Here is a 26320-nt window from a genome sequence, read left to right as displayed (position 1 = left end):
ATTGAAGGTAATGCGTTATGCTCCAACCAAAGAGTACAAAGTGGTAAAATCTGCACAATGCCACAAAACTTTTGCCTCTTTCCCTACTACCAAACCGAACAAGGTAGTCAACAGAAATTGGTCCAGGGTTGCAGGTACACCCAACATTTGGCAAAGTTGCTAAACAATTTGTTCCATAAAAAAAAGCCATGAGGCAATGCTAAAACAAATGTAAATTTGACTATGAATTTGCTCCACACATAACACACTCAATGGGGGAGATACCCTTCTGTGACCTTCGAACCTGCAACAAGTCATGGGTCTTAATTTTGTTAAGCATAACTTTCGATATAAAAAATTTGACTTTAGAGGGAGCTTTGGACTTGCAAATGGGTTTGTCTAGTAAGTTGTGTTGGAGGAATGAGTAAGAAGAAGGATTTACAACAAACTACCAGAGGAGTGAAGAGATCATATCCTTTTCTCGAGGTTAGAGGTGTCACAAAGAAATGGCATCAAGGAGACCTAAGCAAATCAAGAAGTTCAGAGGATTCCCTATCATTAAGGTTAAGAAAGAAATGTAAGTCCAAAGAGAAAGAGGATAGAAACAGGAATTAGGATGCTTCACCTGGAAAACATTCCTAAGGAAATACCATAACGATGGATTGTACCTTCTGTATATATTTCTTGATTTTTCAAAAGTTGGGATTCTAAGGAAACATCATAGCATTTTGCCACCAAAAGTAATGTACTTAGCACAATATTGCCAAGCCCAGCCTCTTCTTTTAGGACCACATAAAAGGAAGTCCTCAAATTTTTTCAATGGTGTTTGCCTCTCCAACTGAATATGGAAAAAAGAAATAAATAGGAATACTGAGATGCAGACTGGATGGATTGATGCGACCACCTAAAGAGAATAGGTCCCTTTAAAATTGCTAACTGCTTAGACCTTCTCATGGCACCAGCACCACATGTTTTCTACATGTGTTTGTAATATGTAATTTAATGTTCTGCAAAGAGATGATTATTTAACATTGTGTTTAGGTGTGTTGTGCGGAGGTAAACCATCCAGTCATCAATAAATATCCATATGACTAACGATGATGATCATCTCTATTGCTTTTAATGGATAAGTACTATTGTTATAACCGTGGTAAAATCAGAGACTAATATTCTTTTTGATTGACTAGATTGTTACATCATGAAAATTTCAGGGATTAAGCTGTAGTTTTCCCGTAAATATAAGCAGTTAGTTTAATCGAGAGGTAGTGCTGCGCTTATTCTTCTTTCATGTTTAGGAATTCAATTACTATTCTTCTGTGCTTGCGTAATACCTATGTACATGGCTCTTTGATGCCAAAAAAATTCTTTGAGCTCTTTTTTTCTTTTTACTTTTTCTTTATTAAAAAGAAATTGATCAAGGAAGAATTTTTATTTTAATAAGGGGAGAAGCGTAAAAAGTGATAGGGAAAAAAAAAAAAGAATATATCATGGTGCCTCCATTTACTATTGGACTTCCCCAAATTTAGCAATCTAAATGATAGAGACGCTCTAGATTTAGTAATCCTTTGGGATCTCCTTGATTCTGTCAATTTTGACGGCTTGTACAATTAAAAGATCTTGGCCTCTTTATTCCTCTATATCTTTTCTTGCAAATCTTACTTTCATTTCCGAATTCATTCTTTGAACATTTTGCTTGATAAACCCATTTGGTAGCCCAATGCTCTCTTGGTGCAAAGAACATCTTGTGGGATAGGATTAGGTGTTGCCCGTGCAAACCATATCATTTATGTAGAGAGGGTTTTCCCTCAAATATGCTGAGAGGTTGGAAAGCTTTGCTTCTTTTGCTGATTCTTGTTTTTCAGTATTGAGGATGTCTTGTCCAGCATTATTGTACAATTATCCAGTCCTCATTAATAAAAGTTCATCTGTTATCTGGGAAAGATAACGATTTTCTGTTGCCACTGTTGAATGGTTTAACCTGTAAATCTGAAATTATATGGCTTAAATTTAGATTTTATTGGATTTTTTTAAAATTGAATTGATGTGAATAATGTTATATTCTACCACTGGCTACTGTTCATATCGGGAATTTGATTTGCCAGGGACCTGTAGAATAAATAACATGTATGGGATGATTTGTTTGACGATATTGGTTGTTTGTTATATTCTACTATTATTCCTATGACTTGGACCTGTTTAAGTTCATTAAACTGCAGTAATGTGTTACAATACATAGTTGTTCTTTTATGCTTAACATTCTAGATGTTCTTTCTGTAGGGATTGAATGGAGTCTCGATAATGATGCTTCCAATGCTGCAGTCTTAGTTGCCAGTGAAGCACATGCCATAACTTTAGCAGTAGAAGGCCTACTAGGGGTCGTCTTCACTGTTGCAACGTTAACTGATGAAGCCATGGATGTTGGGGAGGTAATATCTCTCTGCTGATTTTTTTTTTCCATTTCTACTTCATTTATGTTATGTTGATTAACAACTTGCTTTCTCTATGTGTAAACAGCTTGAGTCCCTAGATGTGACAGTGACCCACCAGCAAAGTGGACTGGTAAAACTGCAGTTCTCTGCATTTCAATGGTTGACTCACTGTGGTTGACAATACTTGATGCATTGTCCTTATTCTATCAAGGTTTGTTTTCAAACATGCATTTTGTATAGATAACAATTGAAGCTGTATATCCTACATCATTAAATAATAGAACCTATACAGAATGAAACTTTGTTGGATTCCAACCTGTTAGTAGTCAAAATTATTGTATTGATCTTGCAAGCTAAATTGTAGGGGAAAAAATGTTATGTTAGTGCCAAGACACCAATCACCAAGATAGACTTCATTGTGAGGACAACCTTATGTCATATTTCTACATCTTAATAATATTTTTATTGGATAAAGAAAAGATACTATTGGTTAAATCTAGCTTTGAGATATCCATATCATATCACTTGTGTTATTATGAAGTCACAAGGAAGGCTATTGTATTGGAATATAAAGGATATCAGGCATTTACTCAGGTAACTCAGCTTTGGCCATTATCTTAGTTCTGGTATTTATTTGAGTGATATGTGAAGTCAAGTCAATATATATATTATATATATATATATATAGTAAAAAAGAGATGATGGTTGACATGATTCTACAGGCTTGTGGGATTCTCCGAGCTGTAGACCTTAAACTCATTTCTTGCATCCCTTTGCAAGTTTACTATCAATTTTCCAGCTGAACAGAAAGAAAGAGTCTGGTGTTCAAACTGTTGATATATTTCTTTCTGCTTGGATTATTATGATTCCGGCTAAAGTTGATATTTAGCAGTGCTTTGCCATCTCCGGCATCAAAACGGTCCGAACTATCAGTTGAACAGAGGGAAAGCATAGTGCTTACTCCCAAGAATGTACAGGTTGTCATCCTAGTTCTTTGTTTGGCATTTGTACATTTTAAGTTTAAACTACCTATGGCTCTCATTTCACTGGGATTGATCTTGTGAACTAGGCTTTGAGAACTCTCTTCAACATTGCTCACCGACTGCATAATGTTTGGGCCCATCATGGGTTTGGTAGGTTCTTATACTATCTCTTGTCATCTGTTAGTAGGTTGGAATTTCTTTCTCTGATCAGTTGTCATTATGAATAATTACAGGTGTTGGAACTCTAGCGGCTTTAGATCGAGCGATTAATTCCCCACATGCCACTGCCCAGGTAATTTTATTTACTGATCAATATCATGTGCAATAAATCATTGAATGACTCTAATATTTTTCTTTTATTTGTTGTATTGGGCAATACCGTCATTTTGGCGTCTCAATACCACTTGATCATAATGTTTTGTCTACACACATGAACTGCATGGCTTTATTGGTTTTTGTTGGTTGATTGGCTATTCTGTTTCTTATTTTTGCCTCTGCTAATGAACTTTTCTTATCCTTGCATATTGTACACTTTAGAGGCCATGTTTTTTTTTCCGGTTGCAATATGCAAAATTGCAAACTATGCAGAAGAACTCTTGGATTTTCAAAGAGATGTCTTTATCATACTTCACTTAAGTAGGATGTGATGTGAATTTGGTGCAAAGCTTGTGGCTTTTTCTATGGGATTTCTCTGACTCCAACGAGTATTGTAGAGGGACTGGAAAGCTTTTTATCATTTATTTTCTCTCTTTTTCATGTTTGTTTTATGCTTTAACTTATTTCTATTTGTAACTCTTCTTTTCGATGCAATATAGAGGATAATATAGAGGATAATAAAATAAAAGGAAGAAAAAAGGTTTTCCTAATCAAGAAACTGTTTGTCGAATTAATTTCATTTGCTTCATGAGTTGTTGGTTCCTTTTTGTTTTTTTACTTGTTTTTCTTTCTTTTGTTTTTTTCCCGGGTGTGTGTGTGTCCGGGGGTGTGTGTTCAAAACTCTGTAGAAATTCATGACTGTTAAATCTGCAGGAGGTTTCTACTCCTGTCCAAAAGTTTACAAGAGAGCTGTCAGCCCAATACAGTGACTTCAATATACTCTCTTCCTTAAATTCTCAGGTGAGCGAACCAGCTTTAATTTTTGTTGGTTGGTGATAGAGTTTGATGAAGGAAAGAGAATGAGAAGAGAAGAGAGGTTGAGAGAGAATGAGAGTGAGTGTTGTATTATTATGCGTATATTAATGCTCAAACTTATAGCTTTATATATAGAGCTAGGACAAGGAGGGTTATGCTTGCATTTTACACTAAGTTAATTATGCACACTTAAAGCTCTAACAGATTCTGATCTTTCTAGACTTCTCTAGACTCTTTTAGAACCTCTCCTCAGCTTACTCTATAAGTTGGTGGGCATGGAAAAGAAATGGCGACCCACTAAACCTTACAGGGTCCAGTCAGAGGAGAGTGAGAAAAACTGAAACTAGAGGGAGAAGGCTAGGGAAATGATTTTGTATCATTAGTAACAAGTAGGCTGCGGCTTGTATAGTTGGCAAGTAAAAAACACTCGCTTAGCGGGCAACCAAGTATAGATTATTATGGAACAGTAAACTATCTATACAGTCTAACTAAGCTCAGCTTAGGATGATTATGAACGACCCTGAAGTTGTTTAATAATATTCTTCCTCTTCTTGGAGTGCTTGTAGGGTTGTCATCTTAAAAGTCCTGCAAAATGTTTTCCTGTCATAACCATGTCCATTTTCATAGAAATGCTTTTTAACTTTCAACTTTGAGAATGAAAACTTGATTTTCTTGCTAACAGAATTAACTTTGTTTCTTGTCCATTTATTCGTTTTTGAATACTTGGGTCTTTTTGTCTTACTCAATATCTTCATATTTTGACTTCTTTTCTGAAGCTTTTTGAGAGTTCTGCTTTGATGCATATTTCTGCTGTGAAGTCCTCCTCTCTGCTTTATGTCAACTTTCACATCAATGCATGTCTGCTTCAAGTGTTTTGGGACCAACTGCAAGTCAAAAAATTGGAAGCATAAGCTTTTCAGTGGAGAGAATAATATCCATCATTGTGAATAATGCTCACAGTATGTAACTTCAGTAACCATTTATTCTAAATTATCTTTTATATAATGTCATTAAGTGTTGATTCCATGCCCTTTATTCTTCAAGCAAAGATACTTGTGATATATAGACCTTGTTCACTTTATTGGATTGTTTACTGTTCTCACTGCAGGAGTGGAACCGTTTTGGGATCAAGTTATTAGTCACTTTCTTGAGGTTATTTATCTCCTCAACAACCCCCCCCCTTCTCTCTTTTGTGTTTGGATTTAGTTTGTATGTTAATATTAATTCATTCTTACCTCTGTAGATTTTTTTCTTTTTTTTTGTGTGTTTTTCCAGCTTGCTGATAATCCTAATCCACATTTGAAAAATATGGCACTTGATGCACTTGATCAATCAATATCTGCTGTGTTAGGTTCTGACCAATTCCATGACTACAAACAATCCAAATCTCTTGAAAATCCTGAGAAAGTGAGGCTTTCTAAAAGTTTTATATCTGGCTACCTGATATTTTATTTAAATGAGGATCTCGTGATAAGTTTGAAGTGTCTCTTGATTTCAGATGGAAGTCACTCTTGATAGGTTGAGGTCTCTGGAAATTTCAGTCGTATCTCCTCTAAAGGTTCTTTATTTTTCTACTCAAAGCGTAGATGTTCGTGTTGGGTCTTTGAAAATTCTTTTGCATGTCTTAGAGGTAATGCTTTTGATTTTCAAAGTTAAATTGTCTCATTTATTCCATTATTCTTAGTGTCTTTACATGATATCCATAAAATTCTTACAGAGACATGGAGAAAAACTTCATTACAGCTGGTCTAATATACTAGAAATGTTGAGGTTTGCCATCTTTCCATTTGCTCTATGAATCTATCCTTGGGTAATCCTATAGTTAATATCTGTTGTTTTGTGTTGTTATATAAGGTATGTAGCTGATGCTTCAGAGAAAGACCTTGTTACTCTTGGTTTCCAGGTCAGTAAAGACAAGAATGATTTACATGGTGGACATTTCTAATTTTTGTAGATATGTTCTGTTTACTCACTTTTTTGAAAACCAATAAACCATACATAAATTACACTTAAAAAGTGTACATTGAGTATCCATGGGGGCAGGTACATGCCCCATTTAGTTTTTGTTATTACCTCTGCAACATTATTATTAAAAAATTACTAATTTTCTTCTCTTTTTTTCCTTTCCTTTTTTCTTTTGGGTGTAGAATCTACGGGTGATAATGAATGATGGACTCTCCACCTTACCTGCAGAATGCCTTCAAGTGTGAGTTTCTAGAATAAACCACGATTTTGGCCCCAAAACGATACAATTTCTGACAAAATGACCACCGAAAGAAATAAATGACACTCTGGCTCCCTAATGAATAACTCTATTTGACAAAGTGCACCATTTCTTTTTTATTTTTATTTTTTTCATAAGTTACAAACAATTGTGCATTTGATCCAATTTTTTGTAGGAAAGTTGGATAATTATTTAAAAAGTGTATTGGAAAAGAAGAGCCAAAATTTGATCTCTAGATCTTTTCCATTTTCTTTTAATTTTCTACCATCCACATAGGAAAAAGAAATTCGCCATAAAATAACACATTTGTACTAAATTCAGCAAATTTGAAGGATGGAAATCCTCATTTTTCTAAGCATGCTTGCAAGAACTGCGTCAGAATCCGATCTCTAATGTCTTTTTTAGAGTATGTTTCCTTATATTTGGTGCATTTAAGTTTGAGGAGATCATGACGTTATTTTTTTCTTTTGGGGGTAATTTTTGTCAAAATCTGAATATTTTGGGAGGCCAAATAGTGGCTTATTTGAGATTCTACTTTCCATGTTGCTCACCTGCATGCTACATTCATGCAAGTAAATTTGTATATCATTTTTTAATTGTTTTCTCTTTCCTGATTGCCTTATGTGCATTATTTCATGGCTAACAGGTGTATTGATGTGACTGGAGCATACAGTGCTCAGAAGACAGAATTGAATATAAGCTTGACTGCCGTTGGCCTTCTGTGGACTATGACTGATTTCATTGCAAAGGGCCTTGTCAATGGACCTTTAGAAGAAATTGAAACAGGTCCATATCTGTTGTCTAGATGAAACTGCTGTTATTCTGAAATTATGGTAGTTTCTCATAATATTTTTAACCTTTCAGGTGTTGGTTCCATAGTTAAGCAGGTAGACAGTGAAAAGATGGAGGGTGAAACTCATAGTATTTCTTATAATGTGAGAGAACACGCTTCATATATAGATGATATTGATTGTGAGAGGCTCCTTTTCTCTGTTTTCTCGTTACTTCAAAACCTTGGGGCTGATGAGAGACCAGAGGTATTTTAATATTTTATTTAATTACTCCATTCTCGCTTTTTTTGTCTTTTTCCTGAACTGAAAAATTCTCGTAACATCCATTATATGTGAAGAGGATTATCCTGTTATAATGTTCTGATCTTAGTTTACAAGAGAAAACACAAGGACTTGACTGGCTGATTTCACTGCTTAATTCCTAATTGCTGCTGGCTGGCTGTTTGTTGTTATTTTTAAGCTGGTTTAGCAAGTTTTAGAGCAGTAGTGCTAGTCCTAGCTACTTCCTATAAATACTAGTGGTTAGTTAGTTTTTTAGTTAGTAAAAAAATCTGTTAAGTCTGTTAGTTCAGGAGAGGAAAACTCTCTACACAGTTGGTAGTTCCACCAGTATATACCAATTAGGGATTGTGATTTGCAATCCCTAGTTCATCAATAAAATCGCCTAATTCTACTGGATCCCTGATCCTATCAACTGGTATCAGAAGTCCATGGATCCTGGAAGATTGTGGTGAATGGTACAACCACCATCGCGGAAAATGGAAGGGAGATTGGATGTGATGGAATTGCGATTTCATCGCTTTGAGGATCTGTGCCATGTGTTGCAGGAGATTTTGCAGCGGATCGATGCGCGAGTCGATGCGCGAGTCGATTCCATGGAGCAGAGCGCTCTGGTCTGTCATGAGCAGAGTTCTCCGGTGTTGCACCAGGTCGCTGGTGGCCTGTAGGGGAGTAGAAGCATGCTGGAGCAGTGGAGGAAACTTGAACTCCCGATTTTTTGCGGTAAGGACGCGATGATTTGGATCGGGCGTATGGAGCAGTTTTTTGCTAAGAGCGGTGCCGGAGGAGGAGTGGCTCGCGGTGGTGACGTTTGCCATGGAAGGCTGCACGTTTGCGTGGTTCCGGTGGTGGGAAGCTACCACACCGATGCTGCAGTGGCAGCCCTTCCGCATGGTGCTACTGCGTCACTTCCAACCTGAGTGGTTGCAGAGTCCCTATCAATCGCTGTTGAGGCTGCGACAAACAGGCATCATGCAGGACTATGTTGATCAGTTTGTGATGCACGTGCATCCTCTGCGAGGTTTGGCTCCAGAATTATTGATTGACTTGTTCTTGAATAGATTGAAGCCTGACGGGAGTGAGGAATGTAGGCTGTTCTCGTTCCAATCCGTGGATGAATTGATGGAGTTGGCGTAGAAAGTGGAGAACCGTAACATGGCACTGGGGCAAGCCTATGACTCAGAGCTTCATAACTAACAAGCCGGCACTCGCAGAAGCAGCAACAGGTCCAGCAAGTAAGGGTGCAGAGTCAGTGGTGGAGCCGGCGAAATGGAGGGGAGTGTGGCACCTTAGCAATGAAGAGTACAAAGCTAAATGTGTGCGGGGCGAATGTGATGAACCGTACTCAGTGGAGCATGTGTGCAAGAACAAGGAATTCAAGCTGCTGATTGTGGAACCTGAGGCTAAGGAAGGGAATTGGTTGGGGCACAAAGCTGTTCCAGAAGCAATGGAGCAGTTGGAGCTCAAACTTTCGTGCTCCGATCGCCACCATAGGTCGTTCAAGGCGTGGGCCGAGGTGAAGGGAACGTTGTTGAGAGTGCTGGTCGATTGTGCCGCTTCGGATAACTTTGTAGCACCAGAAATGGCGGCGGAGTTGCGGCTGCTCGTGGACACTACGCCTAAGTTCCAAGTGAGGGTGGCTGACCGGCGAAATTGGGGGGGGGGGGGACAGGGCAGATGCAAGGGGGTCACATTGAGCTTCCAGGGTTGTCCATAACAGAGGATTTCTACTTTTTTCCCATCGATGTGGCTGAGTTTGTCTTGGGGCTGGCATTGTTAGATAAGCTCGGGGTCATTCGGGCAAGTTTCAAGGACTCTTGGATCGAGATACTCGAGGATGGGGAGGCTTTAACCTTGAAAGGCGACCTGGAGTTGTGAGATGGTGGGTTAAGTTTACACTCGGCTATGCTCACAAGTGTGCACAGGGTGTTGGACGCTCATGAGGTAGTCTTTCAACCACTACCAGGTTTACTGCCGTATTGATCGCATGATCATGCTATTCCCATAAAGGAAGATAAGGAGTTGACTGGCTATATTTTCACTGCTTAATCCCTAATTGCTGCTGGATGGCTGTTGTTCTTTTTAAGCTAGTTTAGCAAGTTTTAGAGCAGTAGTGCTGGTCCTAGTTGCTGCCTATAAATACTAGTGGTTAGTTAGTTTTTCAGTTAGTCAACAAATTTGTTATGTCTGTTAGTTCAGGAGAGGAAAACTCTCTCTACAGTTGGTAGTTCCAACAGTGTCTAACTACTCTCTTCAGCTATAACAATAAAGTGTTATCACACTAGGTGGGACGATTACATAGATCAAATGACGTTATTGTGTCCTATCATGTATAATGTTTACATAGATTTCTTTTGACCACCTTGTGTATGATCTTGGGTTTTGCTCTACCTTTTGCTACCTGTCTATATTTCATCTGATCCACCCTTTGAGCCAGATGCTCTATCGATCTTCTCTCCACATGTCCAAACCACCTGAGTCGAGATTTTACCATCTATTCAATTATGGCTCTATCCAACTTTCTCTCTTATATCCTCCTTCCTTATTTTGTCTATGCGTGTTTGGCTGCCATCCAAGCATCCTCATCTCTATCACACGAAACTTATGTTCATTCTAACCTTTTGTCGGCTAACTCTCCATTCCTTATAATTTGCGATAAGATTTTTCCTTAAGTTTTTAAAGTACGTTTTTGTCATATATAAAACTAGACATACTCCGCTACTGTAACCAGCCTGTTTGAATCCTATGTTTTACATCATCCTCAGTTTTTCCATTATTTTGTATAATACACCCAAGATACTTGATCTCTTCACTTGTGGTAGGATGCGTTTTCCAATTTTACCTCTGTGTTAATGTTTTTCCCTCAGTGTGTATATTTCATCTTATTACGGCTTATGCGCAAACCATACACCTCTAAAGCTTCTCTCCACAAATCTACCTTCTGATTTAAATATTCCATTGATTCTCCATAAAGATAATGTTATCAGCAAAAACATGTACCATAATACATGTTCTTTGATATGCTTGCTAAGTACTTCCCAAAGGAATGTGAAAAGGTATGGTGTTAAAGATGACCTTTGGTATAGTCCTACGCTAATGACTAAGAAATTCCTCTATTGCACCACTTTGAGTCTTCACACTACTTGAAACCTCATTCTTTATGGCATGAATATATGCATCCCTTCTCCGTTCTTGTCCAAATCCTTCCATAACTCTTATTTTGGTACCCTATTGTATACTATTTCCAAGCCAATAAACACCATGTGTAACTCCTTCTTGTCACTCCACTACCTTTCCATCTTTCCCCTTAACAAGTATATAGCCTCGGTGGTAGATCTACTTTGTAGAAAACCAAGCTGGTTCTCCGAGACGTGACTCAACCTCGTTTCTATCACCCTCTTTAGAACTTCATGGTATGACTCATGAGCTTGATTCCTCTATAATTTCCACAATTTTGTATATTCCTTTTATTTTTCTTAATAGGAATCAAGATGTTATTTCTACTCGCTTGACATCTTAGATTTTAAAATCTCAATCAAAAGTTTGGTTAACCAACCAACACTTTACACTCCTTAACATTTCCAGACTTCAATCTAAATATTGTTTGGGCATATTGCCGTACCATTCTTCATCTCTTACTTCAAAATCTCGAATTTTTTTAATAGTAATTGAAGTTTTAGTCTTCTTCCCTCGTGTGACCAACCAAAGCACAAACGAGTCTCTCATCCCTCATTAAATAACTTGTGAAAATAGCTGTTCCACCTTTCGTTAATTCTCTCATCTATGGCCAACACCTCACCATTCTTGTCCTTAATGCACTTATCCAAATCTCTCATCCTTCTTGATTATTTTCTATCTTATATATACCTCTTTCTCTTCCTTTGTACCCAAAGACCCTTCCATAGATTTCCTGTAATTGTGCCTACATTCCATGTCCGAAATTGCAACCTTTTTATTGCCTTTTTCTTTACCTTTACCTCTTCCTTTACCTTTGTGAACTAGCTTATTTACCCTTGTTCGTTTACTAAAGTGTGGGAACCATTGCTCATCTTGCACTACACCTGAGCACCAATGCATTGACTGTTACTCATTTGACAATTTACTTGAGCAATACAACATGTTGCTTCTAGGCAATGACCTAACCTTAGCGCAATATCGCGTTTGGTCCATTTCATGAAGATTCGATAAAATTACGTTGGCTGTCGATGGCCGAACACAACCCTCCTCCTTTATCTGGACTTGGAACTGGCTATGTAACGTAGGCAGAGTTGTCTAACTATTCTCTAAAACACCTAAATTACTAGGTGTAGGTTAGATCCTTTTAGAGACATCAACATGCTTTATGTCATGGTTGAATCTCTTAGGATAAGTAAACTAGAATATCTAGATAAATTTATCTTTAAATTTAGGCATTCAAGATGCTAGTGTATCCTAGATCAACAATTATTGTTTGTTGGGACTTGAAAGAAGCATCCGTGTCCGAATAAGTAGCATTCCTGTTTAAGCGATTAAAATTCTGCAATCTACCTTTTATAATTATAGTGCAAGAAATAAGATCCTCGTATTATACCATGGTATTATCATTTTGTGGGCTTCTTTTGGGTATGTAGCTGGACTCAGTTACTTTTCATCAATATTTTTGTTCTACTTGCTTAAGGATATGATTTAAATAGCCTTGTAAACTGGCAGGAAATTTCATCATCATCTTATTATTGTTGTTGTTGTTATTTGTTTTGAGGAAAAAAAAAGGGGGGGAGTGGGGTTGTGAAGTTAGATCCAAAATCTTAACATAGTATTTAACAATCCACAAATTATCTGTCGTACACATTGCAACTTCACATTCCTAATATCATGGTTATTAAACTCGACCTGGCCATAAACTCGGCCAGGCACTTAATCAGCTAGATTAGCTGGTGGGTTACTTGTGGAGCTGGATCTAATCAAATACATGAAAATACAATCAAATTCAATTAACATATAATGGATTTTGCTAACATCCTCCCATTTTTTATGTTGGAGGAAGTTTGTAAGTCCCATACAGAATACCTCTAAAAGTAAATTATTTAACAAATAAAGAAGGGGTATTTTGTTTATTCATAGGACAGTGGAGATGCTAACTCACTCCTCCTTTGTTTAGTGTGGAATCTACCAAAATTCATAATATAATTAGTTGTATAAACACAGTGGCCCAAGTGGTAGTGGAGCAGCTATTATGCATAGTTTTAAATAGTGAACTTCAAAAATTTCAGAATACCCTTGTGGACATGGTTCAAGAGGCAACATGCAATGTGTGCGGTTCAGATGTTGCTGCACTTGTTTCTGCACTCTATGTGCAGTTCATGAGACCCATTCAATATCTGGTTTGACTTGCGCTGACTAGTTTTTCCCGAGTTTGCCAAGATATGACGGGTTCAAATACTTATGTGATCAACTAGAGAACCCGACTGGATAGTGGATAGGTGGTTGTTAACTGGTTTCTAATCTGAATGCACTGATGTGGTCCATTTCTGTAACTATATCTAATATAACCTTTATAAACACTTAGACATCCCTCTCCCTAGAGTTAGCTTTCGGTTTCAAGTTAGGCAATGATATTGACAATTTGTTTCAACACTTAGCCTATTGCATTTATAATACACTTATATTTTGCTAATTGGATGAGATTTTGTGAGTGAGTTAGCTCTATTGTGACCTCTGGATGTCAAAACTTTAATGTATTTCTTTTTGTAGGTGAGGAACTCTGCTGTCAGGACACTTTTCCAAACATTAGGAACTCATGGCCAAAAGCTCTCCGAAAGCATGTGGGAAGAATGCCTTTGGAATTATGTATTTCCTACATTAGATCGTGCATCTCACATGGTAAGCTGAACCTTTTGTTTGTTGATTTAAGAGATTAATTCAGCATGAGCTGATATCCTTAAAAGTTTTTTCTTATCTGGAAGTAGGCTGCAACTTCGTCTAAAGATGAATCACGAGGGAAAGAACTTGGAACTCGAGGAGGAAAAGCAGTTCACATGCTCATACATCATAGGTATACTAAATCAACAATTCATATTACCTTGTCCTGATTTTTGTGGCCTCAGCTAACTGTGAATAGTACTTCATCTCTAAAGCATTCGACTTGTATTTATGTGATCATGAGTATGTATGGTTGTAGTTATTTTGTTTTAAAAGTGCATTTTTAGATAAAAATTACTTCTTAAATTTTTGTAGATTGTTTCGAGAAGATTTAGAAGTGAGAAAAATATTGGCTTATTTTTAGAAGCAAGTAAAAGTTGCTTTTCTGATATCTAGAAAAATTTACCTGGTGCGGTATTGTCTTGAAATCACTTTTTTTTTCCATATTGCATCCAATTGTGGTAATTGTCGAAATATGATGCGAGATATTAATGTTAGATAGTGTCAGTTGTTTAGAAAGTGCATTTATTCGTAGTAGTTGCCTAGGTACTCTACATTTATTACTCTCCTCTTTATATATGTTAGTCTTCTCTTATATAACAAAAAATCAGCATACAATCTACACACATTACATACGAGTCATATATTCTTTCTCTCATTTGCTTACTATTTACTCTATTACTTTCATATAAAATCATGTATTTGAACACCATGATATCCTCCTTAAGCTCTCTGAAATTCTTTTGATTTAGCACTCTGTTGAGAGGTGTTCATGGTTGAAACCGGTATTACTTCAGTTTCCCATTTTTTTTTCAAACCTAGAAACAATTGTTTGAGTTGTTTCTGCCATCATCATCACAATCTGCTCCTTTTTAATTTAAAGGATGTTCTTTATTGTAAAATTCTAGCCAACTGTGTCTCTTTCTGGTTGCTAGAACATCCTCTGCTGTGTTCTTTTTCCAGCAGCCCACTTCCTTCAGAGCTGTTTCGTCACTGCCACTGCCGTCCACTGTTGTCCAATCCGAACAATGACCACACTATTAGACTCATTTTCTCCAGCACTGCTCAGCCAAGCCAACATTGTTGCCGTCCAAGGCTTCGCGTGCATCCATGTGCTGTTTTCTCCCTCCAACTTCCAGTTGGCTCCGCTGCTTTCACTTGCACATGGCGTGTCGGTCATCATTTTCCGCGACTGAGCACACTGCAGTGTTTGCCTCGCTGACCTCTTTTTGGAACCATCGTGTTTTTTTTTTTCTCATCCGACCGTTTTTCCTCTTTGCATTTTTGCATTTCACTTTTTGCCCCTGGCACTGCTGCACTGTTCATCTGCAGCTGTTTCTACTGCACATCCGCCTCCTCCGGCTGCTACTACCTCGGTGCTCACCTCTTCTTGCTCTTTTTGGTTGTGTGTATATATCTCCTTGATCGAACCACTAGTCTACTACAGCATCATCAAACTTTGATTTTATCCCTGATGGGTTCCATGACTATTGATTCTCCTGTTTCTGATAGTTCTTGCGTATTTGACGTCTCTTCTGTCTGTGTAACATTCTCTAGCAACTCCCTATTCTTACTTTTGGCCTCTTGTTCTCCTCTTGGCATAGAGTGATTGGGTTGTGTTTTCCTTCCAACCTCCCATTGTGAATCATACCTGTGGTGATATTTGTCCTTCACTTAGTCTTGCTAGTTATATCATCTTTATAGGCTCTTTGAAAGACCATGGCTACTGAACCAAGTCACCTTCCCAGGTTCGCTACTAGCCTCGGCAAGTTCCTGGTAGTCCCAGCTAGGCTCGGCAAGTCCCCAACAGTCCTAGATGCCCCCGGTGCATCTCCTGATGTCCCTGCTGGTCCTAGCAAGTCTCTGGAAGTTCAGCTGGCCCTTCTTTTGTCAGCAGTTTAATCTTTATCAGTTTATTTTCAAGGGTATTATTATAACAAGCTTAAGGCTTGGTTAGATGTAGCGTGAGGAGGAGTCTTAGAGAGATTATCCTTTCATATCTCACCATATCAAATAATATCTCTTATAGGTTATTTTTGTTCCAAGCTTGATGCATATTATTTATATGCTCAAGCTTGACTGGGAGTGTTGAAATATGATGAGAGAGATTAATGTTAAATACTGGTTAGTAGTTTAGATACTGCATTTATGAAAAGTAGTTGAGTAGGTGTTCTACTTTTATTATTCTCCTCTCTATATATGTTAAGTCCTCTCTCATGTAAAACTAAATCAGCATACAATCTACACACATCATATAAGAGTGATATATTCTCTCTCTCATTTGGCGAATTACTATTTACTCTATTATTTCCATAGAAAATCATGGATTTTAACAGTTATGAACAGAACACTGGCACCTGTAGGCTTCAGTTTTGGTATACTACCTACTTCTTTCCTCCAACACCTCTCCCAGTTTCCCTATATTTATCAGCACTCTTCCTTAAGCTGAAGCTTCCATAAGCTTAATGAGATCAATTTACTATCTTAACTCCTCATGTTGCTTCTGAAAGGGACAATTTGGGCGAGGTTCAATAACAGCTAGCAACGAATTGAACCAAACAAAGCACAATCTAAGAAACTCAACAAAGAACTTGGATAGTGATCAATGATTGACATCTAAGGCAGCTCAATACTCAATAGACAACAATTTGCAATGCTTTCAATGGATAATACTATAATACCTTATCTTGTTGCACACGAAAGACAGGTTATAATGCTCTAAGAACATATTTCAAGTAGTGAAGCATGTAGAGAACAGTTAGACCAACTCTCGAGAACTGTACGTCACACGGACTCCAACACCCTTGTTTGTGCCTTTTTTACAGATACTATCTATGATAATGGCACCCAAAACGTTTTTTGTAGGTGGCTAGGTGCATACTTAATCTTATTCTATCTTCCAAAAATTACTTGACATTTGACATATCTCTATGTTTTGGTGAACTTTGCAGTCGTAACACAGCTCAAAAGCAGTGGGATGAAACTCTCGTGCTGGTTCTTGGTGGAATAGCACGTATATTACGGTTATTCTTTCCCTTTTTCAAAACCTTAAGTAACTTCTGGTCTGGTGGGTTTGTTACCTTTGATGTATCTGGTAGTTTCTGTTTGATTCAATATACTAGTAGTTCTGATTTAATTTGGTTCTGTGTAGGCTGGGAATCATTGCTTCAATTTGTTGAGAATAGTATTGTTAATGGAAGTAAAGAGGTAGCCCTTGCAGCAATAAATTGTTTGCAGACAACTGTTACCTCCCATTCATTGAAGGTAGGCATAGTGGTATGATTTAAGGTCTGAATTCTATTTGTAGATGAAGACTAAACAACTGAATTAAGTCTCGCTTAAGTGCCTTTTATCTTTGACACAAATCCTATTGACTTTTAATCAATCTTCAATGCAACATGTACAAGAAAACAGCACTAGTTTGATATACTTATTGAAGTACTGACTAAAGTTCAAAATTCAGGGACATATGCCAATGCCTTACCTTATTTCAGTGATTGATGTTTATGAGCTTGTTCTGAAAAAGCCATCCAATTATGGTGGCTCTGCCCCTGATAAGGTGAAGCAGGAGATTTTGCATGGTCTTGGTAATGCATTGATTTTCATTTTTGTTAAGATTCCACACACCCTTTAGGTTTCTGTCCATGTCATAGCAATGATAACTTATAAGGATATTCGAGTGGAACTCATCTTACTTCAACTTTGAACTTTTACCAGGTGAGCTGTATGTTCAAGCTCAAGGATTATTTAATAATGTCATGTACACCCAGTTGATAGCTATCATAGATTTGTCTGTGAAGCAAGCCATGTTGACCAATGATAACTTCGAAACAGAATTTGTGAGTTCATTGTATTTTATTTGTTTTTTCTTATTATCTTAAGAAGCTGTTATTGTAGAGGGAAATGGATATTTGTCTATCCTAATATGATTCCTACAGAAGAGCTATTTGGTCTTGAAGCATGGACAATTAATAAGTGTGTTTACCTTGTGTTGAAATTCAACTTAGTTCATTTTTTGAAGAGCTTTAATTTCTATGGATATGCTTATAATGTCACTAAATTTTGAATCACATTTCTTTAGTTTTGTAATTAAGGCCCTATACTATATGAAAACTTTCAATTACATGATTTAGTTTAAAAAGATTATGATCAGAGAAATCAGGTATTTATCATCCATATTAGAGGCTTGGTTACAGAATTTTTAAACAAAATAGTTCTGATTGAAAAATATTCATGCAACACATGGATTTGATCAGTAGAATTTAAATATTAATGGGGACTTGATTAGGAACATCTTAATTTTTATAGGGAGCAACCTGCTGGTATAAAGTATGTTTTGTTTGACAAGCTACAAGAAGGCTACATCTAAAAAATGTAATGTAGATGCAAGCATAGTGATTGATTTCATGGTTTATACTTTATACCTGTGACCTTGAGATCACACGAAGACAACTCAGCAGTTGTTCTATGACGCCCATTCATTTAATTTTTATAGCAAATGAGTGAAAATTTTTGTATGATATGGGGGCTTGGACTTGATTACAATTTCTTAACTACCTTTAGAGTAATTATACCTTTTGAACAATGCGAATGATGAGGATTGAACTCTTGACCACATGGTTATATGGGCTTTGATATAGGATAGAAGCAAATAAATGATTTTATATGTTAACCGCTGTGTGGTAAGTTTAGAGGATCCGGAGGCATGCTGGACCTTTATATTTTGTTGCACATGGATGCAGGGGAAATTTGTAGTCTAAAGACATCTGAACTAGCACTCCGATACTGAAGTGTGGTTTGCTATGTGTTCATTGTTGCATTATTGTAAGAATTTGTACTGAAGAAAATCTCGCTGTTTTGTAAGAAATAACCCTGCAAAATAACTCAATTAACTATTTACTAATTCAATCAGTTTTCTTGTTTTGCTAGAATCTTCTAATGAATGTGGCATTCATATGTTGTAGGGAAATGTGCCACCTGTTCTACGGACAATACTGGAGATCTTACCACTATTACGTCCAACAGAGCATATTTCTTCTATGTGGCTTGTTCTTCTTCGAGAGTTTCTGCAGTATCTTCCAAGACCAGATTCTCATATGCAGAATGAGGATGGTAAAATAGATCAATCTAGAGGTCCAACCTTTTTTCAATTTTAGAAGTATCTGGTTGTACCTGATTCTGTTTATACTTATTAGTGTAAAACCAATGATCATGTTTGCAGATTCTCAGACAAACCATGAAGCACCTAATGGCACTACAATAACACCTAATAAAGTAGCGGTATCTCCAGGTTCTGGATCTACTGCAGCAACAAATTCACGCATTCCTAGTTATATATTTGCAGAAAAGCTAGTTCCCGTGCTGGTAGATCTTTTTCTGCAGGCACCTGCTCTTGAGAAGTATATTATTTACCCTGAAATTATTCAAAGCCTTGGAAGGTAGTAACTGCTCTTAATTCTGCTTCAATGTTTAGGAGTTTCATAGAATCACAAAATTACTTGCTAAAGGCCAGGAGAGATATTTACATTGTAAATGATAAACGAGGCTAAGATTTGTGTATGTAGTCAGGAAAAAGACGGATCTTTTGTGTGAGGTGAAGATTAGGGTCAGGTTACTATAGATAAAATGTTTCAGGGTTCTGATAATATTCTAATCAGAATCCAGGGCCACCTTCAAAGACAGATTTTCTGACAAGCATTTTTCATGGGATAGAATTAGAGGCTAGCATCTAGTTGGTGTAAAGCTCATGATTTTATAGGAAATTTTCCCTGTGTGTCATGTTGAGAGATTGGAATACTATTCTTTATAGATAAATCCTTGTGCTTTTTGCTTTTGCTTTTATATAGGGGAACCCTTATCCTCCAAGTTAAATTATCCATCTCTTCATCTTAATGAAATTCTTTTTTATATTTAAAAAAAAAAGAAACAGAATCCTAGGCAAAGAAAAATGTTTTGCGATGTCAATGTTGGGTTGGGAGACTTCTGTTTTAGTTTCTTTGCGGGGCATTGTAGATAGTTACTATATCCCTTAATATTTCAGAAGCTTGATTTAATTGTTTAAATTATCAGGTAAAGCCTCATAAATGCCAACCTAAATTTGAACGGCCTCTGCTGTTTTTGGCTGCTGTGTTGGGAGCATCTTAAATTACTGAAATATTCAATCAAGCAACATGAAAGTAGCACAAATATCAATCTTATGTGCAATTAGGGAAATGTTTAATAATGTATACATAATTTGCATGCCTGCAGAGAGTAGGAACTCCTTTAAGTGTTAGAGACTAGAAATAGCTTTTTTCCAACTCACCACCAACCTCTAAAATAGCTCTTCATAAAGATAAAGTGATTAAAGAAATTTAAGGAGTTTCTACTCTTGAAAATTAATGGCTCTGAACCTATTACTTCGTAGAAATATCTCCTTTTATGTCTGAGTTGAAGATATTCATCTTTTTGACATGTATGTCATATTCTTGATTTTTGTGCATAGATTTTTTTTTTTTTTTAATACTATGAAATAACACTGTCATGGATACTTTCAGATGTATGACAACAAGAAGAGACAATCCTGATAGTGCACTTTGGAGGTTAGGTGTTCAAGCATTCAACCGTATTGTTGTTGACTACGTCAGCAAATTAACCAATGGTGATCCAGAAACAACTATGAACAAACCTGCCAAGACACGTGTATGGAAAGAAATGGCAGATGTTTATGAAATATTCCTTGTTGGATATTGTGGACGAGCTCTTCCCTCGAATTCCCTCTCATCAGTGGTGTTAGAGGCTGATGAGTCCCTTGAGATGTCCATCTTAGATATTCTTGGTGACAAGGTCCTTAAGTCACCAATTGATGCCCCTACAGAAGTAAGTATATAAAAAGATTAATAATTTTAACACTAGTTAGTACTACATGAAGTTGTTAAGAACATGTGCATACATTCTATTAATAGCAATACCAAACTCACCCGTTTCCCTACCTTAAAGCTTATATAGTTGGAAGAGGCTTCTGTTAGCAGAAATTTCAGTGAGATTCAATTTTCCTAATACTCCCTTGTTCTCAGGTTTTGCAGCGACTAGTCTCTACTCTAGACCGTTGTGCATCACGCACGTGCTCATTACCTGTGGAGACAGTAGAGCTCATGCCTCCACACTGCAGTAGATTTTCCTTGACTTGTTTACAAAAGTTATTTTCCTTGAGCAGGTGCCATCATTTTGAATGCTTATCAAATTCTTATTAATAAATTGAATTTCTAATCTTAGCGTTAAGTATCTTCTACTTGATGGTAATTAACCAATGGGAAATAATTGAGTTGAACTCTCGGCCTTGTTATGCCATAGATGTCGTGAATGCTTTTTGTACCAAATCTTTAATGTGCATTTCTTTTTATTTGTCTGCTCTGTGGAATTTTTTCTCGTTGATTTGTTTCATACGCATTATGTTTCAGTGTTCCAAATCCAGTTTCCGCTACTTTTCAGGCACATTCTCTTGGTATAATTTAGATGTTTGATTAGTAGCTCTTGTATAACACCAATAGAAACCTGAATGCAGGCATAAATTTTTCGCAAATGAGATCCAATCTGTTGACCGTATCTAACATACGATAATTCAGTTAGAAAACTCATCATTGATCTTGACCGACTTTAATCTCAAGTCCTAGGTTTTTTTCTTATGTCTTCATGTGTTGATATATATATTTTCAAAATGGTCATATTAACCAGTTATTTATAATGTTCTTAGTTATTCTCATGAAGTTGACTGGAATACTACCAGATCTGAAGTAAGCAAAACCTCTATTACAGTGCTTGTGACCAGATGTGATTACATCTTGAGCCGGTTTCTGGCAGATGAAATTGGCCTTGGTGAGCATCTTCGATGAAAAGATAATTTTTTCCAGTAATCTTCATTTCATCTCCCAACATCTGACGAATTATCTAATGATTGCTTGATTTTTCGTGCAGGTGAGTATCCTTTACCCAAAGCAAGACTTGAAGAATCTATTTTCGTCCTTCAAGAACTGGCACGTCTTCTTGTTCATCCAGAAGCAGCATCTGTTCTCTCCTTAAAGCCACGTTTGGGAAGTGCCATAGAAGAGAACAAGGAGAACGATGAGAACCGCTCCCATCTCTTTGTGCTATTACCTTCCTTTTGTGAGCTTGTTACATCAAGGTAAATATATCAAAGGGAAAAAGTGAAACCAATGGCCTCATAATTTAAGATTTTCATGAAGGTAAAACTAGAAACAGTTCAACTTGGCAAAAAATCTTCTTGCTGTTATTTCTTTCGCAAAATTAGAAAAACAGAAAATGAAAATAAATAAAATAAAAATACCCCAATTTTTTTCATTCCTGTTTCTATTTTTATCTTTTTCTGCCTTTTGATGAACAGGGAATTAAGAATACGGGAGCTAGTACGAATATTGCTTCGATTAATAGCCAGGGAATTGGCTCTGGAAAAGCTCAGTTTAGCTGAAAACAATACTTCCATACGACGGCACCCTTAAGTTTGTTTACTTCAAAAGTTTTAAGCTTCCATGGATTTTATTACATTTTGTGTTTATCGCGCCTCCCTTTATCCTCTTGTCTATTGTAAATTTTTCTGTAGACTAGGCTAGAACTATCTATAGGGATCAGGAAATAGAAGTTTGCATTTTTTCTATACCCTTGTCATGAAGTGTGGTTAACCCTACTGTCCCAGCTTCATTATCTACATCCCCACCGAACAAGTCAACAAGGGACGCTGAGTGTCATGTGGTATATACAACCGGATTTCTAAAGAGGCAGAAACAGCATAAGGGTAGGAAGCATAATCTGTGTGACGGATCCTACGAGCAGGATCTACATTCCCCTTGCCAATTTTGTTGTACTACATCTGGAATAGCGAGTCTAACATTGAGCGAAAGCTTTTTATTTTTCTTTTTTAAATTTTTTCGCCTTAGAGCTTTTTTGTTTTGTCAATTATTTTTATTATTATTATTATTTTGGAAATGGAGAGGAGGGAAAAAGGGGAAGTAGTGCTTTCGGCTTTGTTATTTTCAAGCTGTCGAAAATATGTATATCAGATAAATTTTCATACTAGCGGATACATTTATTTATATAAATTAGCGTTTAACAGGCACTGTCAATTGTTTTTCTATTTGAAAAAAAAGAATATTTTTATATTTTTATTTTTAAAATTATAAATTTAATATCAATAATTAAAAAATAAATTATTAAAAATATAATATTTCAAATTAGTTAACACGGAAAATGTATAAAATAAATAAATTTAAATTAAAAAATAAGATTAATTTTTTTATTATTTATAAATATTATCAATTTTTTTATTTTTTAATCCTATTTAATTTAAAATAAATTAAAAAATTTATATTCAAAACATTCTTTTAACAATTATGTTGTATATACAAATTTTTTTGAGAATCAATTTCAACTAAATTAGTTCAAATTCAACAAAAACATCAGATTAGAAACTTCTGTTCTTGCAACTATTTAATAGCGGGAACGTTAATATGAAAAATGTTTCTTCTCCTTTGATTAAAATTGAAACGATCAAATTTCAAATGATACTCAATCTCTCAAAATCTTTGCAAAAAACTCATGGAAATAAAGCTACGTTTCAAATCTTCACCAAAAAATACAAAAACAGAAAAACAGAAGACGGAAGATTATTGAAAGTATTGTTCATTAATTGTCCAATTTTTTCACATTTTTTTATTGCAAAACCCTAGTTTGTTGTATTTCTATTTATTTAATAGATTCATTTTGTGTTTTTATGTTGAAGTATATATTACTATTTTCATTATATTGTTTATTTGGTGATAAAATTTTTAGGTTGGTGTAAAAATGTTATGCAGTGTTTTTGTATAGTTTAACCTAAATCTGCATATGTTTGAGGAATTTGAATGCATTTTTGTGCATGTTTGAGTGTTTGCATGTTTTGAACTGAGTTCGTGTATAGTAATAAATAAAACTTTGGTGTGTTTTGTTTAAATAGGTGCACTTGGTGTTGTTGTCCTCTTTTTGTTGTAACTAGGTAATAGAATGTTGTAGTGCTTCAGATGTCATTTTGTGCATGTTTGAGTTTTTGCATGTGTTTTTGTCCATTTTTTAGGAATTTTGTTAATGGATTTTTTGTAACTGGCCCATAGAAATTTGTTGTAGTGCTTCTAGTGTTATTTTGCACATGTTTGATCGAGTTGCATGTCTTTTTGAACTGACATTGTGTGATGCAATCAAGAAATAATAGCGGTGCATTTAGTTTGTATTTAGGTATATTTCATATGAATTAAGGTTCACTTAGTGTTGTCTTCTTTTTGTTGTAACTAGGCAACAAAATATTGTAATGCTTTTGATGTTATTTATGCATGTTTGAGTGATTTGCATGTCTTTTTGAACTAACATTGTGTGATGCAACCAAGAAATAACAGCGGCGTATTTGGTTTTTGTATTTTAGTGTATTTCATGTGAATTGAGGTGCACTTGGTGTTGTTGTTACCTATTAACCTAATTTTTTTATTTCTTACAGAAAAAATGACAATAAAAAAAGTTGCTGAGAGGAACACCACAAAAAAGGAAGGACCAAAATATAATGTAACAAATATATTTTACAACTCCTCAATTTTTTTTCGTATAAATATAGTTACGTAACATAATTCTCATTTATTTACAGAAAACTCATGATTTGAAATGCTCCACAAGATCCATTTATGATATATTCCACATGAGCAAAGACAAGAAAGCTATTGTCAAAGAATTGGGATTTGCTGCTATGACGCATATCCCAGCCTTGTATGTGCCGCATAAGCTCTTGAAGAACTAGCATATTCATTTGATTTGTACAATAGCACACTACACACGTAATACGGTGTAATCGAGATCACCCCTGAAAAAATAGGATATGCACTTGGCTTGAATGCATTTGGTAAAAATCTATTCTGTAAATCAAATTTTGGTATTTTTTTACATTATTTCTGTGTTATTGAAATATTTTTGTTGCTGTTGTAAGGGAGCGCTATCCAAGAAAAATTAAAAATAAAAAAATTAATGAGTAGAAAGTAGTTATTGAAAACTTTAAAAGTTGTGCATTGCCACAATTGACAAAGTCTTTGATTGACATGAGTGTTGATGGGCCAGAAAATTAGCTGAAACTCAAGAGGACATTCATCCTCTCATATAGAAAGTGCTTCTTGTTGCTAACGACAATAAATAAAATTTTCTGATTCACATGCCGCCCATTCTTCATGTGGACACAATACAAGAATAAAATTGGGTTGTTCATGTGCTCCACTTCCTTATCAAAGGCATTAGAGGGCACAAATTGAAAAATAAATTTGTTCATGGCTGCCTCTTTGTACTAATGATCGTATATTCTCATGAATCCACAAACAAGAATAGGCCGGTGGATAGAATTCCTGGACCACTGTGGGTGCAACATTGGACTAGGGAGAAAATAGTTAAAAGGATAGAAAGTGAGGCGAAGGATGAATTGGTAACTCAACAAAAATATTTTCTTTAATTTTGGTGTATTTGTTGGGAAAAGGGAAGGAAAAAAAGAAGCAATAAAAGAAGACTGTTATATTATACTTATCTTCGAAAAGTGAAAGTGATTCTGATTATGAGTCTGATTCTGAACATGACTCAGAAGAGACACCGAAGAGAAGAAAACAACCCAAGAGAATGGCAAAGAAGTAAGTATTACTTTTCAATGTCTTTTGTAAATATTTATTCTCTTTATTTACATCGTGTGTTTATACTTTTTTAGGATGAAATCTGGTGCACGAATCCCCACACTTTGTATGATTGTACCAGCAATTGCATTGGGTTGTCCAAGTAATACCTAAGCGAGTTAAGGTTGATCCTACGAGGATTGTCATTTGAAGCAAGCTATGGTTATCTTGTAGATCTTAGTCAGGCGGATAGAAGAATTGTTGGATTTGGTTAAAAGCATAAAAGGAATAATGAGATCTAAACTAGGTTGACCTGTCTATAATGATAAGAAGATGGTTAAGCTTGGAGATGCTTTATCCTTCTGGATTAACTCTGGTCTTACTGTCTTCTTCAACCGTGAATGATTTCTTCTATGACAGGCTGTATGTGATCAACACCGTACAGTCACAGTCACCAATCTCCTCCAGATCTGAACCCTAGGGTTATTGTGGATTCATTTTGATTGAGGGTGAAGTTCCTGTAGTCCATTCTCCTTAATGATCCTACTCAAAACGTCACAAACAAGGTCGAATCTTCCAGCTCAGAGAATGTTGTGCCTTTGGGTTCTAGCCTCTACCTCAGAGACTTTAATCTCCTCATACCTCAGCTGAATTAGTGTCTCGAGAAGTCCCCAACGATGTCGTGGATTAGCCGTCTAAGAGATGTATAATCAAGCTGGCGGTTCGATGCTTTCCAGTTACGTATTCACACAAACCCAAGTAGAACACGGGTGGTTGTCAGGCACGCGGTCTTAGTATGAAGAACAAAGATGATTGTCATGGGTCATCTTATTCATCATGTTGAAGAACGAAGATACAACTTAGAATTGAATGAAACACGGATTGAAGAGAAACATCAATACTTTTATTAATCCATAAAACTCAGCAAGGCTCCTCCCCTCAACCTAAG

The 26320-nt window shown here is 36.2% G+C and overlaps 1 protein-coding gene and 1 long non-coding RNA gene across 2 annotated transcripts in view; both read left to right on the top strand.

Annotated features, from left to right (window-relative positions):
* LOC112710904 (uncharacterized) overlaps nucleotides 1-22823 on the top strand; it is a 48737-nt gene extending 25914 nt beyond the window's left edge. Inside the window, exons 35-60 of the mRNA XM_072202038.1 lie at nucleotides 2216-2405; nucleotides 2494-2581; nucleotides 3625-3683; nucleotides 4421-4507; nucleotides 5310-5481; nucleotides 5631-5674; nucleotides 5798-5929; nucleotides 6021-6152; nucleotides 6240-6292; nucleotides 6377-6425; nucleotides 6670-6728; nucleotides 7393-7532; nucleotides 7611-7783; nucleotides 13547-13675; nucleotides 13762-13847; nucleotides 16666-16781; nucleotides 16866-16978; nucleotides 17178-17301; nucleotides 17432-17553; nucleotides 18679-18847; nucleotides 18936-19152; nucleotides 20251-20572; nucleotides 20770-20909; nucleotides 21447-21568; nucleotides 21668-21875; nucleotides 22095-22823. Of these exons, the coding sequence (XP_072058139.1) occupies nucleotides 2216-2405; nucleotides 2494-2581; nucleotides 3625-3683; nucleotides 4421-4507; nucleotides 5310-5481; nucleotides 5631-5674; nucleotides 5798-5929; nucleotides 6021-6152; nucleotides 6240-6292; nucleotides 6377-6425; nucleotides 6670-6728; nucleotides 7393-7532; nucleotides 7611-7783; nucleotides 13547-13675; nucleotides 13762-13847; nucleotides 16666-16781; nucleotides 16866-16978; nucleotides 17178-17301; nucleotides 17432-17553; nucleotides 18679-18847; nucleotides 18936-19152; nucleotides 20251-20572; nucleotides 20770-20909; nucleotides 21447-21568; nucleotides 21668-21875; nucleotides 22095-22209 (3361 nt within the window). The 3' untranslated portion in view covers nucleotides 22210-22823. The remainder of the gene's footprint in view (nucleotides 1-2215; nucleotides 2406-2493; nucleotides 2582-3624; nucleotides 3684-4420; nucleotides 4508-5309; nucleotides 5482-5630; nucleotides 5675-5797; nucleotides 5930-6020; nucleotides 6153-6239; nucleotides 6293-6376; nucleotides 6426-6669; nucleotides 6729-7392; nucleotides 7533-7610; nucleotides 7784-13546; nucleotides 13676-13761; nucleotides 13848-16665; nucleotides 16782-16865; nucleotides 16979-17177; nucleotides 17302-17431; nucleotides 17554-18678; nucleotides 18848-18935; nucleotides 19153-20250; nucleotides 20573-20769; nucleotides 20910-21446; nucleotides 21569-21667; nucleotides 21876-22094) is intronic.
* Nucleotides 22824-24205: 1382 nt separating this feature from the next.
* On the top strand, nucleotides 24206-24672 carry LOC140175318 (uncharacterized). The gene is made up of 2 exons (XR_011865703.1): nucleotides 24206-24295; nucleotides 24375-24672. It is a non-coding gene; the product is annotated as an uncharacterized lncRNA (long non-coding RNA).
* Nucleotides 24673-26320: the final 1648 nt, after the last annotated feature.

Source organism: Arachis hypogaea, chromosome 9 (genome assembly GCF_003086295.3).
Source record: "Arachis hypogaea cultivar Tifrunner chromosome 9, arahy.Tifrunner.gnm2.J5K5, whole genome shotgun sequence".
In the NCBI taxonomy this organism is placed as follows: Eukaryota; Viridiplantae; Streptophyta; class Magnoliopsida; order Fabales; family Fabaceae; genus Arachis; species Arachis hypogaea.
Note: the sequence above shows the minus strand (reverse complement) of the source record. Positions and strands in the feature narration are given on the sequence as shown.